Source organism: Leptinotarsa decemlineata, unplaced genomic scaffold (assembly GCF_025532065.1).
Source record: "Leptinotarsa decemlineata unplaced genomic scaffold, Ldec_3_MD MMD2_tig00078422_RagTag_RagTag, whole genome shotgun sequence".
NCBI classification, from domain to species: Eukaryota; Metazoa; Arthropoda; class Insecta; order Coleoptera; family Chrysomelidae; genus Leptinotarsa; species Leptinotarsa decemlineata.
In genome coordinates, this window is record NW_027412747.1 from 8,223,166 (window position 1) to 8,239,072 (window position 15,907).

At 34.5% G+C, this 15,907-nt stretch overlaps 2 protein-coding genes across 2 annotated transcripts in view; one reads left to right on the forward strand and one right to left on the reverse strand.

Moving 5' to 3' along the window:
- UGP (UDP-glucose pyrophosphorylase) overlaps window positions 1-10,710 on the reverse strand; it is a 68,631-nt gene extending 57,921 nt beyond the window's left edge. Inside the window, exon 1 of the mRNA XM_074186341.1 lies at window positions 10,539-10,710. Within this exon, the coding sequence (XP_074042442.1) occupies window positions 10,539-10,571 (33 nt within the window). The 5' untranslated portion in view covers window positions 10,572-10,710. The remainder of the gene's footprint in view (window positions 1-10,538) is intronic.
- A 37-nt stretch (window positions 10,711-10,747) lies between these two features.
- On the forward strand, window positions 10,748-12,017 carry Rfk (Riboflavin kinase). Its single transcript, XM_023171345.2, has one exon. The coding sequence runs from the start codon at window positions 10,762-10,764 to the stop codon at window positions 11,197-11,199; it is 438 nt and encodes a 145-aa protein (XP_023027113.1). The 5' UTR covers window positions 10,748-10,761; the 3' UTR covers window positions 11,200-12,017.
- Window positions 12,018-15,907: the final 3,890 nt, after the last annotated feature.

Below are 15,907 nucleotides of genomic sequence, written 5' to 3' on the forward strand. Positions count from 1 at the left end.
CGAAATGTTTCAAACAGTACTTTGAATTCGAGAAAGTCTTTCCAATATGCGGAAAAGTACAGTAACAATGAAAAAAGCTATATAAATAGAGCCTATGTGTGAGCGGCAATTATTCTTTGAATAAAACGGTCTGAATTTCATATAAATATAAATGTATAAATTTGGACAACGCTATAAGAGCACTATTACCACATCCTGAATGTTTGAATCAAATTGGAAAGTTTTTGTTTTTGACATTTTTTATCGTACAGTCGCTTCATTCACATCAAATTCGGATCCGAATATTTGACATAAAAGCGGTTTTTGCATAACTTCAATATGCAACACTTCTATTGAAGACAGATTTCAGTAACTAATTCAGTGAGGTGTTTGCATGGATTTTTATAACTCGTAAAAATTCAAAAACTCTACTCCTATACATATAGGTATAATTTCCAACAGAAGCCATTTCTGATACATATTTCTATACAGGGTGGGGCACCGAAAACAATCGAAACGAAAACGAATATCTTCAAAACACATGTTTTCTGAAAAAATGCAAAAACACGTCGATTTGTAATATAAGAGGGACATATTTCTATCATAACCTCAACTGTCATACCTCTCCCCCCACCCCTCGGTCACTATCACCCAAACAATTTGAATAGGATAAGTAGTAAGTGTGACACATCATTGAAAAGGTAATTTCTTTTGGAATTTGGCCATTTCAATTTTGGCATCCTTTTGCGGAAAAAAAAACTGTTCCGTATTCTAAATTATGATACTTCATTTGAAAGCTAATTTGACATAAATCCGGTGACAATGCATAAAGGAATGTTTCTAAGGGAAAAGCTCCACAATGGCGGACAAGATTTTCAATCATGGTCATATTTGATTCAAAATTGATAAGTGGTAGTTTTCAAGGTCAGAAATTATGACTTATTTGTCAATGCAAAAAAACAATATGGTGGCTCCAAGATGGCGGACGAAAATTGTAATTATGGTCTGATTCGAATCAAAATTAGTAGGTGGAGATATTCAGGGTCGGAAATTATGATTTTTTTGTCGATGCAAAAAACAAGACGGCGGACGATGTTTGTAATTTTGGTTCGATTCGATTCAAAATTGGTATATGAGGGTTTTACAAGTTTCCAGTATGACAAAAAAAATTGGGCTGGAATATTTGGCGATCGTATTATTGGTCCATTTTTCTACCGGGGAACATGTATTTGGAATTACTCGAAGATACCGTTGATCCAACGTTAACGAACATAATAACAAACGATAACCCATACTTTTAGGATCACCTAATATTCCAACAGAACGGAGCTCCTCCACATTTTGCTATAGCGGTTCGTCAATACCTGAATGAAAGATTTCCTAGACACTGGATTGGAAGAAGAAGGTGCATTGAAGGACCCCCCCCCCCCCTCCCGACCTCCCGATTTATTCCCCTTACATTACTTTTCGTGGGGCCATTTGAAAAGTAAAATATACGTCACTCAGCCAGGTTCGTTGGAAGAGTTACCCTGTATATTACAAACTTGATCGTCCCTATGTTGTTCCATTTTATGTGATGGAATTGGCCGATTCTTGTGAAAATCCATAACGCATTCATGTTAACACTTCATTGTGAGATTTCCACCGAAGTTTCACAAAGCCGCAACACGTGTTTCACTATGAACACGTTCAAAGAAGCTATTTTATAGTGAAACACGTGTTATGGTTTTGCTGCTCAGTGAAAATCTTACAATAGTTACTTGAATATGTTGTGAATGAATGACATAAGTGGATATAACTCATTCGTGACATAGATCGTAATTTTATGAATGAAATGAGTCCTTCATCTTGTCAAGTTATTCAGATTGATGCTCATATTCAAATCACTGTTGAAGAAGCTACTGTGTTAGCGAAACATGTGATATATTTCTCAAATAAAGTTTGTGGAGATCAAATCGTAAGGTGTAGTTTATGAAAAAATGATTCTTTTAGCTAGGATTTAATCAAATACGCGAATGAATGCCATTACGTACCTACTGTCATCGATGACATGAGTAGATTGAACTCATTCCGTGACGTGAAGTCGTAATTTCATGAATGAATTGTGTGTTTTTTCTTATAATGTTATTTAGATTGGTACTGAAGAGCCCTAAGACAAGTGTCTCTCGGCGAAACATCGGATGTCTACCAGTGACGATTGTTTGGAGTACAAACTGAATAGGAAAAGTTATTTTTCTATAATTCAATGTTAATATGAAAGTATTTGTTTTGAAAGTTTATTTTTTGTGAAATTGAATGTTTTAAGAAAGGAGTTGTTTCGAAAGAGCTTTTTTTGAGTTTGCGTCTGAGTTACTTTTTTGCATGATCTTCACATCTTTGTAAAGAATTTATTCTGAAATCAATTGCTCCCTTTTTTCTTTGGAAGATTCCCACATTTTTGTGTTTCAAAATAAAGAAGTTGAAAGCCAAATCCTTTCTTTCCCTTCTATTTTAATATTTTCATTTGTACTAACAGATTAATTCTCGTTATCAGTAAAATAAAATAGCAAAGTAATCCTCAGGCTTATAAGGCTATAAATGTTAATGTTGCCAAGGAAGTACGAATTTTTTTCTTGCAGATTTTTTTATGGGAATATCCCAACAATTTCAATCAGTTTTAAGAAGGACCGCTATTTTAGGTAAGTATGTCAATATGTCGATATTTTGAAAGAAAAACCGACATTCTCCAACATCTATATTCAACAATGTTCATCTCAGTATTATGTCGACGTCACTCATGAAAGAACACCAGTTTGATAGTAGCCATGGGTTTCAGCCCTGAATTGGGAGAATTTACCGTTAACTGAAAGAAGTCCGCCAAGCCGCTATTGGTCGTTGAAATTCATAGCTAGCCATGAAAATTAGTTTTTTAGAACAATAATTTTATGGCCAAGCATGAAAATTTGTCTTTCAGGACATTCGTTGATATAGCTATGGAATCAGTAAATAAAAATAAAATTTCACCTGAAGCCGTGAATAAAATAGTAAAAATATATAAAAATAATTATTCAATTATTATTGAATCTTCTTTCCATAGATAAAATTTGATTTTTTTTAGGAATATTCAAATACGCGATGTAGAAGTTTATCACTTACCAACCAACCAACAAACATCATTTTTATATATATGATAAACACCGTTCTCCAAATGTAAGGCAGAAAACAGTGAAGTTATAGGTGTACTGAGTTGAACCTCGAAACAATCAGCAGCCACAGTCCGTCGCGTATTTCTGATATGTACCGCTTTTGGTGGAATTAAATGTGCCAGGTCACTTGAAACTTCCCGTGAAAATATCTATAGAAGAGAAACAAGTCTCCAACCTTTCTTCGATGTTCCAGACTATCAAGGTTGCAAGTGATGTTAGCGTCTCCAATGAGTCGGATGGTTCTTTTCTGGATGGAATCCAGAGAGGCGGAGCTCCATACATGAGAAAAATACTCCAAAGAAGGTCTGATCTGAGCTTTATAAAGCATCAGAAGTTGCTGAGGTGTGTACAGTTTTCGGTTTCGGAACAGTGTTCCAAGCATTTGAGAAGCAACCTTTGCAATTCCAGCGACATGATTGTGTCACGACATATTAGTGTTCATTTCAACCCCCAACAAACTTATCGAAGCAAAGTGGAATTGTCTGGCCTGACATTATTATATCCGGTTCGAAAACATTTATCTTTTTGGAGAAAACCTATGCCTGAGTTTTCGTGGCATTGAAGTGAACCTGTTTGCTTTCACCCCGATTCAAAATTACTTCTAGATCCTCATTAAGATATTGAACCTCCTGCTGCCGGTAAAGATGTGCATCCGCAGCAGAAGTTCTGGAATCCAAATGTATTAACGAGACAAGTGTGATGTCGTCAGCAAAGCAATATATGGGATTCTTGTTTTTTTTCAATAAGTCGTTAATATACAATAAAAAGACGGTTGGAGACAATATGGATCCTTGGGGAACACCAGCGTTGATGGTGAAAGTATTCATGAGATATCCATCGACGGCCACTTGCAGGGAACGTTCTTTCAGGAAGGGGAAGAGCCATTCACAAAAATGATTCGACAAGCCATAACATCGAAGTTTGGCCAGCAAATCCTCATGCCACACACGCTCAAAGGCCTTAGAAATATCAAGCGCAACACTCCTTGACTCCATGTTTCTCGATTGCGTTATTTCAAATATGGGTGACTTACGATAGAAGGTCGCCTGTTGACTTTCGTTTCCGAAATCCATATTGATGTTCGCTCAAGATGTTGAAATCTTCCAAATATTTGAGGATATGACGGCTTACGGGTTTGATATCACTGATTTTTTATATCACTGATAGTCTATAGTTATTTGGGAGATTTTCCTTGGCCTTTTTGGGAATAGCTTGAACGCGAGCAATCTTCCAACAAGTGGAAAAAACCCCTTTCTTGTAAGACAGGTCGAAACGTCTGCAAAATACTGGTACGAGTTCATTTGCCCACTTTTTACGTAAGATGGCGGGCACTTCATCAGGGCCAGACGCCTTGTTGATATTGAGCTGTTTCAAAATTCGCCTCACAAGACGCTGTCGAAAAGTAATTTTCGGCATTGTAGATTCTAGTGTGGAAATAGTGGGTGTAGGTGGTGCCTTTCCCAGAAAATCGACTGTGGACTTGGACGCAAATTGTTCAGCTAGTAGACTTGCTTTGCAATTGAACCATCCGGTTGTGTGGTGGAATTGTGGATTTTGTAAAGTTCTGATAAACAGCTTTAGCTACCGGCCAGAAGGATCTAGATCCGTTTGAATTGGCAAGCAGTTTACCCCTAATTCTCTGATTGTGAAGTTTTTTGCTTTCATTCATCCTAAGTTTGCAGCTGTTGCTAGCATTAACAAACCTAGTTCGGTTTTCGGCACTGGAATTTTTTGTCAACTGTCGGTAAGCAAGATTTTTGGAGGCGACAGCTTGCTCGAAATTTTTGTTGAATCAAGGTTTGCCGTTAGAAAGTCGTTTCATTGAAGAAGGAATATATGCATTCAAAGATGCCATCACCCTGGTTGAAAGAGCTCGTATTAAAAAAAAATAATAATAATCCACAGGGGTCAACAACATTTTTGTAACGATGCAGATATTTTGATGAAATGATAAATTGGATCTTCACACTTTACACACTCGACACTGCACTATGTTGAAATCCGCCATAAATACCCGTTTTTAGTAAATAATAATACCTGACATACCTACTTATATTACACTATTTTATATTCTCGACATTTTGCACTATGTTAAAATTTGTCACAGTGTCGTTTTCAGAAAATTATAATACGCTATTTTGGCAATAATGCCGACATTTTGATGAACTTGAAAATCGAAATCTTCTATTACTTCATATACTCAACATTTTGCATCATGTGAGAATCTGTCGCAGATTCTTTTTTGGGAAAAAAATCATAGAGGTGAAAGCCATTTTTGCAATGCCGACGATATTTTGATGAACTGAAAAATTAGTGTTACACTAAATGCATATACTCAACATTTTGATAAATTGATGATGATTAACACTCCTTTTCAGAATAGTAATAATAATAATCATAATTTCTGCTATCATGCTGATATTATGAAATACTGAAAAAATAGGAAGGTATACTCTTAAAAATATAATAATATGTAAGTAGGTATGAACGTTGTTTTTGTAATATTGTCGGCATTTTGAAGATTTCAAAAACACCTTTTCAATATCAAATACATTTTTACCATTTCCGCTAAAGTAAAAACTGTAAATTCATTTTGTGGTAGCACATAGCAATATTGTTCAGCGTTCTTTCAATTTGATTAATATCAAGTTACTCTTTGATTCGGGTGTGTACAGGACGAAAAAGCGGAGAGCGCTGCGCTTAATGCAGCTCAAATGCTTTTTTTAAATTTCTTCAATTTCATCCAATAGTTGGATTCAGCAATGACTGTCCACCACGGTAAAGTGATTTTAACATTTGGAATCAGTTCGACTCGCATATCTCCATAATACTAGAAGCGAAAAAAGTCTCTGTGGAATTCATCATTTTTTGGGGAATCGGACACCGGTTAAGGAATTTGTTGATAATCAAAGATACTGAGGAATTTTGTGGAATTCAGCGTTGACTGACATTTTCCAACGAAAATCATTTTTTGTGAAAGAAAATAAAAAGAATCAGCAAAAGAAAAAGCGGTTTATAAACTTAAATTTTGTCCATTTCTGAAGACGGAGGTAATTGATAACTTGTGGAAATTCATGATCACTTTAATGAAATGAATAAAAACGAATAAAAACACTTTTGTCTAATTACCACTAGTCAATTTTATTAATACGACCAGTTTCGGGTTTAACCCCATTATCAAGTATGAAACTAAAATGTGAAATTTGAAAAACTCGGTTATATCGGGAGTTTTTAGGTGAGATAGGACAGGTAGTTAAACGAACCAGGGTGCCAACTTTAAAATTCAACACTGAAGATTATAGGGGTTGTAAAACTTATAAACTCAAGAGTGGAGACCTACATAAATCGAGTTGCTCGTTTAGGGGTATATATTTGGTTTTCAAATGATTAGTTAATTTCTGTGGCTTCCAACAAATTCATTTTCTTCCCTTCATTACATATGTATAGGTTTTTGAGGTTTTCTTTACTTATCTTGTGTTTTGATTCTTGATTCTACATTGTAGATTTTTTCTCCAAACAGATGTGTCCACGAAACATCGAAATTTTTACCGGTTTAGCCTATATATATTGCAGAGCATTCGCCACACTCTCATTCTTTATATACCTGATAATTACATTCTACCTCGTTTGGGTTTTGCATTAAACAGAGTTCTGCCTAAAAATTTAGGAAGACGAGGTAGAATAAAGAAATCAGGTCTATATTATTAGGCAGAACTCTGTTTAATGAAAAACCCAAACGAGATAGAAAGAAAAAATCAGGTATATATAGAATAGAGTGTGGCGAATGCTCTGCAGTATATACAGGCCAAACCGCTAGAAATTTTAACATAAGGCTACGTGAACATGTTTGTTTGGACAAAAATCAACAATGTATGAACATCTTCAAGAATCAAAACACAAGATAAGTACAGATAACCTCAAAATCCTACACATATGTAATAAAGGGAAAAAATGAATTTGTTGGAAGCCATGAAAATTAACAAATCAATTGAAAACCAGAAATATATACCCTTAAACGAGCAACGTGCTGAAAAAATACAATTAATAGCATATCTACCACTTTATGAAGTTACAGTGAAGGAACAAAAATAATAAGGAATAAAGATGACCGGGTTTTGTCCTCAAGGCTTGGGATGAATTTTTGGTACATCTTTCTTTAATCAGCATTAAATGTTCATAAACTCTGTGGTGAGAAATGTATTATTCTTTGAATCTTTCGAAATTCGTCAAATTCCTACGTCTGATAATTTTTGGAATACTAGAACGCCATCTATATGCAACTACAAACGAACAAACTGAATGCTAGAAGAATATATTTCTTTTTTTTGTGTCATTCTCGTGATGTGGTCTTTGGATATTGGGATATATATACAAAGCTGTGGTGTTTAATTACAGTGTTACCATCACTTCCGAAACAATAGCCAATATCTACCACGCATGCGTGGGGCATTGTTGGAGGATTCTCGAATTGTGTTGGTTGATTTTATTGTAAAATGAGGAATTTCATATGTCGAGACGGTGATAGGTAAATTATTATTTACACGTGTTCAACGATAATATTTATTAGCACAACACCACTACAAAACACTACAGCAAAATAGCAAGAAGAATTTGAGGGACCACGTGGTTTACAGAACGGAGACCACGTGTTTGCAGACCTAGCCCTCAGTGAATGGATTCGATGTTACTCACTCCACAGTTGGCATCAGAAAAGAACTCCTGTCTCTGGATTTCTCCTCAGGTGGCGACCCGGAAGTTCAGGTTAGCCAACGCACATTTCGAGAATTCGACTACTCGATTTTGGAGTGTTCGATTACAGTGTTCGATTTGGATGACAATAAAGAATTTACATGTTTTTATACTAAGCAGTTGTAGGAAAAGTCCCTACACATAATTCTCTATTGACAACGCTGAATACGAATCCATTATATGTGTGGTGTAAATCGGACTCGAGAGTAAGGGAACGAGTGAACGCTACATTTGGGAGCTGGCACTCGACCCATATTGGTCGATTGAGCTTAGTGCACCACAACTAGTTTCGAAATCCAAATTTCAAGATTTTTGTGAAAGATCTCAGAATTATTAAGTTCCGAAAATTATAATAACCTGTCATAAATATTGATGTTGACAGTGCTCGTCATGAGTATCGATTCATATTCATTCAAATCGGTTGAATAAGTCTAAACATTTTTGGTTTTTCGATTGATGCTTTCTCACCCACTCATCATCACATGCCATACCATTAGTACATCCCAATTGAGATGACTCCACTCATCAGTTCACGTCGCTGATTGGTTGAATATTTCCATAGATGTAGTCAATTTTACTGGTTTATTTGGTCTTTCGGATATTACCAATTTAGAAAATGTGTTCAAATCTAATTCGCTTCATAAAAACATAGGCTTTCAAGGCCTGAGTCAGGATTAAAGAGAACAAAATCGGAGCAGGTATGTCGTTGCTGAAACTTCGTGACATAACCTTCGTTCTCGCGGTCAACGCGTCTGTTGCAGTAGCAGTCGAAACTTTCGTTTCGTCTGCCATGGCCCACCAACTCGGATTTAGTTATTATGAACTATTTAGTATTTATAAACTATTTCATGAAATTTTCTCACCTGAAAGCATCAATATAAAAACAAAATATCAATTCTCTAATTCTCAACAATAGCCGACCTACTTGACGCCGCTAGATGCATCACCAATATATCCCGTATTTTCCATTCGAATTAAAAATGAGTTTCTAATATGATTTTCAGATTTCTGGATAACTTATATAAATTGTTCGTAGTCAAGGAGGAGTTTTAATTGAAGGATTGTTATCTTCATTGCGTGCAGTTATGTGAATCAGTGAAGTGTGGCAATTTATATTTCATTTCGGTTTCTTGTATCTTTTTAATGTATTAGTAGTGAGCTTTATTTGATTTACATAATCATTTGAGTTGTCTCAGTAGAGTTAAGAGTTAGCGTCTGGGTACATATATATATATATATATATATATATATATATATATATATATATATATATATATATATATATATATATATATATAAATTAATTTTTGACTGTACTTACGTATTTTGATGCGTAGATTAGGAATCCGAAAGAAAAAAGCGGCGCTCTCCCTTATTTAAAAAGTTACAGCCCTTCATAGTTCAGAAAAAGGCAACTTTTCAATCTTCTTTTTCACCAAATAAACTATTTAAAAACACAAGCATTTATTCACTAGGTCACCTTTACATCTTTTTCCTCCTTCTTTGACACTTTTCACTTCAATAATCAACATTTTTCTTATAAAAAACTCAATTCAAAAACGAATGCTTCTCCTGGTGACACTTTTATATTCGTAGGTTAGATACTAGTGACATTTCAGAAAAAAGCGGTTGGTATTTGTCGTCACCTACTATTTCAAATTCGTAGATTTGAATTTTTAGTTTGACGTGAGAGAAAAATACAAAATGAATTTGAACGAAATTCATAATTTAGTGAAAGTAAGAAATAATTTAATTCTATATTTGGTTCAAGTAGGAGTGTTTGCAACAACAATACGTTGTACTAATTGCAATGAAGAGTGCAAATTAAATTATGACACTTTATGGTAAAGATGCAATAGAAAGCGGATTATGAAAATACCGGAGAAAAAAGCTCAGTACATTTGTTGTAATTTTAAGAAAAGTGCCAAAAACCAATTTACGAGCCTACCCCATCCCCATTTTCACAATACCTACATTCTTAATTATTTTATTTAACAACCAAAATATTCACATGAAATAATTCATATGACAGAACAACGAACAACGTTTGCCTGGTCTACTATAGTATGTCATCAATATTATATTTGAAAGAAATTTAAGCGAAGTATGATTAGAAGTTAGAACATCAGTCATTTACCCATCCGATATGTATTTATCTAGTATCCCATTCTCTAGTTCCCCACTAGCTTAGTAATCGGTCAGTCTTGGATGAGATTTTTTTGTTTTTGTGTAATTAAAGGACCAAGTTCGGTCACTCTTATTTGTATCAAGTGCATAAAATTCATATCTAGGGGTAGTTTGACGCTTCCCTTACAAGTGCTTTTATCAAAACGTGTTTAGAACAATCCATTACCCTGACCCGTAATAATAGCCACAGTTTATAGAAAGTGACACCACAAGTTTCAGCATTATATTTTTTGGTGACACCATATCTAGCCTAAGCGGTTACTCTTTATCTTGTAATTGCACAGTGTAGTCGTTTACATGAATCAAAAACAAAATTCTGCCGGCAACACTCGAATCAGTTGATTAGTGGTTTGATGACGGTGAAAGGTCGAACGGAGGACGCCAGTGTTTACATAAGCAACGATAATTCCTGTCAAAAATATCAGTGAGATTACTTACTTTTTTCTCAGAATCTTCTTTCACTTCGAGCATAATTGCCCTTTTTATCTTTGCTGAACTTTTGATTTACTTTTATTTTTCAAAACAAAACTAATGATTGGTTTTCGTTTCTGACAGAGCCGCACCGGTGTGTTGAGTGGAAGCGCAAACTCCTGAACATTATCTGCGCACAGTGGCGTACCATTTCAATTTCGACCGGTTTCGAAATATCTGCAGAAGGATCATGGGTTTGCCTCATTTTGCCAAGGGAGAAGTTATCAAGGGATTCGGACGAGGTTCGAAGGAATTGGGGTGCCCGACGGCCAATTTTCCTATGGATGTTGTGCACAATTTACCAGCGGACTTGGACACTGGCGTTTATTTTGGGTTCGCTTCCGTGGATCGGGGCGAAGTTCATAAAATGGTGATGAGTATTGGATGGAATCCTTTTTATAAAAACGACGTTAAATCAATGGAGACACATATTCTGAATACTTATGATGAGGATTTTTATGGAAAGGAATTGCGGGTGGCCATGTTGGGATTTCTTAGGCAAGAAAGAAATTTTAAATCTTTGGATGAGTTGATTGGAGCCATTCAAGGAGATATTCGACAGGCTAGAGAGAAGTTGGATGAGCCAGATTTTATAAAGTACAAGACGCATCCTTTTTTCAAAGAATGACTGTTATATTTTGATGTTTTATAGTTTTATGAATATTTATATATATGTATATATATATATATATATATATATATATATATATATATATATATATATATATATATATATATATATATATATATATATATTTATTTATTTAAGTATAGTTACTAAAATTTCAATTCTGAAATTTTTTTTATCAAGCACTTTCAATTTATACATAAATGATTTAGAAAATATATTCTATTCAACTTAAAAATATAATTAAATGAGAATTTAAGCATGTCTTTTGATGGATAAGCGCTAATGGATTGAAAGTACATGAAAATAATAAATATCCAAATTATTTCTTGGGAAACAGAGAAGGTGTCTCAAAAGTTACTGTCTTGAATTTCATATTTTTCACTTAATAATAAAATGAGGGAAATAGCTTTATGTTATACTATTTGCGAGATAGCTTTGGAATAGTTGACAGAACTCGGGGGTACAAATTACTCTGCCGAACGGTAGTTTTTTTATTTATTTTTTTATTCATCCAATTTTCAAACTATTTCAAAATTGAATGATATAACAAAAATAGAAAGTCTTTTTGAAGACTTTTGTAGGTTGCTTCTTGTTATGAAATTGAATGATATTATTCTCATTTGAGGTATCCTTTTCAAATCAATCTTTATTTTAAAATATTTCTGATGTGTTATATATGTTATAATCGAGAGAAAGGATCATTATGCACTCGAATGATTTACAACAAAATTCATTCGTACGGGTAATGACCACATTTCTCGCTCGCTGAATAATTTATAAAGAATAAATTTGGAAAACGGTTTACTTTTTACATATTTTTACTTACACTTTTTCTTATCTTTTGCCAAAACATCTTTTTAGCACTGAAAGTTCTGAAATGAGTTAGTTGTGAATAAACAAGATTATTGGAGTAAACCTTCAAATTCTTCAAGAAGAGACCAACAATGGCTATAGATGGTTCTTTATTTTCTTTCGTGATATTTTCTGGACGGAAATCCTTTGTGTATACAGGGTGTCCCTGGACTTCCTCTTTTCCTCTCGGGAATGTATAGATGGGGTCAAAATATCACCAGTACTTCATATAACTTTTTTTCCTAAAAGTCTTCGTAACCAAGTTACGGGCCCTCGAAGTTACAAAATGAAAAATGTTTTTCTTTGATAACTTTTCAAGTGAATATTCAAAATCATCCAAATTTTGGTAATTGACTAAACAAATGAATTCCGTCGATGAGCTTTCATGCAGGAGTCAGTTGTTTTGCTACAAAGTCAGGAACGGACTACCCCCGATGGTCCACACCCCAAAACTTTGAAATGACAGATATTTTTCAATATTTTTCAACAAAATAAGGTTACTTGGACAATTTTATGAATAAAAGTACTCGTGTGGAAAGTCGATCGGAGCAACGAGTCTTGATAAAAATGTAGTTCTACTCGACGACATCAAACCCGCTCGTTCACCATTATTTGAAATGAATAATTATCAAAGCAGAAATAATAATGATAACGTTAATTCAACAACATTTATAACAGGAATAATACAAAGTATGCTAAAATGAAGTCGTAAACAAAAAGTACAGTACCTATATGGAAGTTTAAGTCACAATTGTGATAGCAGATATTTTTTCAAAAGAAATATCAAGTTCTGTAGATTCGTGGTGTTTTTAAACTAACAAGCTACTCTACTATGAAATATCGAATTCATTCCATATTTTGTATGTACATAATACTTGTGGAATAATCACGTTTCGTGTTGATCAGTTACCTGAATCTCATGAAACTCAACATTCGAATGTTTCAAATTCTTCTTCACAGCTAAACTGTTGAGGAGTTTCACTGATAATTATAATTTTATGGGAGAAATTCTTTAACACGAATCTAAATTTAGCTGAAAAAACGCACATCGGAAAAAATATTTACTATACTAATAAAAATCAAACGAATGAACTACAAAAACGGCTGCACATGATCAGGTGAAAAATATCCAGGGAATAATTATGTTCCATTTCTTTCACAGATGTTGACAAAAAAACCTTTTAGAAAGTTTTGATAAAAAATGAGAAACTGGAATGCGATTTTGTTTTGTTGAGTGGTGCGTTGTCATATGACTATCATTGTATTGTCAATATTCTATAGGATATTTTGAATTTTTTTGATATGGCCGAACAGTTTACATTCAATGAATATGCAGATATGCATGTATTTTATGGACGAGCATTTTGTAATGCTGCAGAAGCTCGTCGTCTGTATTCCGAGCATTTTCCCAATCGAACGGTACCGTCAAGAGAAACATTCGAGCGTGTCGATCGCAGCTTGAGGGAGACAGGTATGTAATAATTGATAATTAATTTGAGCACGTTGTTTAATTTCGATATTATTGTAGGTACAGTTGTTTTGCCAAAACGAGGTGGTGAGGGCGCTCCTAGGACTGTACGTACCGTTGTATTGGAGGAAAATATTTTGGAAGCCGTCGCTGATGATCCTTCAATGAGCATCAGAAATCTATCAGAACAGTTCCATACATCCAAGTCCACTATTCATAGAATAATTAGGGAACAACTGCTCCACCCATTTCACATCCAGAAGGTACATGCCATAACACCTCAAGATTTTCCAGCACGACTGGAATATGCCAATTGGTTCATGGATAGGCAAAGAGAGGATATGACTTTTATTAGTTGAGTTTTATTCACTGATGAAGCAGGTTTCAGTAGAGATGGAGTTATCAACTCTCATAATCTCCATATATGGGCCGAAGAAAATCCCCATGGGATATTGCAAACCAAACACCAACGGAAATTCAACGTGAATGTTTGGGCTGGTATCATAGGAAACCATCTTATAGGACCATTCGTTATACAGGACCGATTGAATGGAGAACGTTATTTGGAGTTCACTCAGAACGATTTGAATGGACTTTTGGAACATGTTCCATTGCAAACCCGAAGAGATATGTGGTTTATGCATGATGGCGCTCCTCCTCATTTTGGTTTGATTGTGCGTGACCATCTGAAACATATTTTCCACAATAGATGGATTGGTAGAGGTGGGCCATATTCATGGCCATCGCGGTCTCCGGATTTAAATCCATTGGATTTCTTTCTGTGGGGGCATCTAAAAAGTCTTGTTTACGCTAAACCTATTCACACAAGAGATGCATTGTTGAATAGAATAACATTACATTGTGAAGCCATACGAAACGACCCTGGAATGCTATTTCAAGTACAGAGAGGGTGTCTTCGCAGACTAAGAAAATGTATAGAGAGAGAAGGTGGTCATATCGAGCAGTTTCTGTAGCGGATTTTTCATTTCTGTTTGCTCTTGAGGCTCTTGAGTTTCGTTAGTTAAACGTGTTTGCATTATAAAAATTCGTTATGAACATTTTACCTACCATTTCCATTTTCCTTAAAAACTAATATTTTCGAATAATGGTAGACATCTCAGGATAAATGTTGTTGAATTAACGTTATCATTATTATTTCTGCTTTGATAATTATTCATTTCAAATAATGGTGGACGAGCGGGTTTGATGTCGTCGAGTGAAACTACATTTTTATCAAGACTCGTTGCTCCGATCGACTTTCCACACGAGTACTTTTATTCATAAAATTGTCCAAGTAACCTTAATTTGTTGAAAAATATTGAAAAATATCTGTCATTTCAAAGTTTTGGGGTGTGGACCATCGGGGGTAGTCCGTTCCTGACTTTGTAGCAAAACAACTGACTCCTGCATGAAAGCTCATCGAAGGAATTCATTTGTTTAGTCAATTACCAAAATTTGGATGATTTTGAATATTCACTTGAAAAGTTATCAAAGAAAAACATTTTTCATTTTGTAACTTCGAGGGCCCGTTACTTGGTAACGAAGGATTTTAGGAAAAAAAGTTATATGAAGTACTGGTGATATTTTGACCCCATCTATACATTCCCGAGAGGAAAAGAGGAAGTCCAGGGACACCCTGTAGATATTTCTCTGTTCTTTTCACATTTCTGGAAAATTAGTTTTCAAAACATGATATTTTCGCTTTTCTGGATTTTATCGATCACATGTGACTCTAATAGATAACCGCCATTTGCTCTCAATAATTCAACAAATAATTATAATATTTTAAACAAGACACATTCTTTTTTGAGATTTTCAAAGTAGTGTGAGTATAAGTAATTTCAAATGGAGAAAAGAAGAGATATTTGTATGACACACACAATCTTCAATCATTTACCTACTTCAAAAAATTAAACAAAAATTAGATTAGAATATTTGGTGATAATAAAATTTTTCGCTTGTATACCCTTCAGAATATGACAAGAATTACATTTTAAGCTATTTTTTCCTGGTGAGTCCAGAAATGCGCTTCCAGCACCGTTTCTAGCTAACCTAAGTCTCATTAGTGTTACAAAGAAACAAAGGCGGGTTACGAATACAACCAATGTTGCTCCGATGGAATTTCAAAAAGAATGGTGACCAACCTAAAAATTTTACGTAGGTCACATTTGTACAAAATCAGTTACTAACGAGAATACATACAAAATTAATAAAATTATATTTTTGAAAGTTCTGTTTGTTATGGAACGCCATAACAAACTTTATATTGCACTAATTTTTAATCTTAATTAGGAGACGAAAATCTCAGTAAAAAAGAAGCTTATTTGAAACTCCAAATTTTTCTATCAATTTTTGAACTTTTTTAAAGTTTATCACCTGCGAAGA

What these genes read in the sequence shown, in the direction of transcription:
- Rfk (XM_023171345.2), top strand. Translation starts at nt 10,762, where the DNA reads ATGGGTTTGCCTCATTTTGCCAAGGGAGAAGTTATCAAGGGATTCGGA.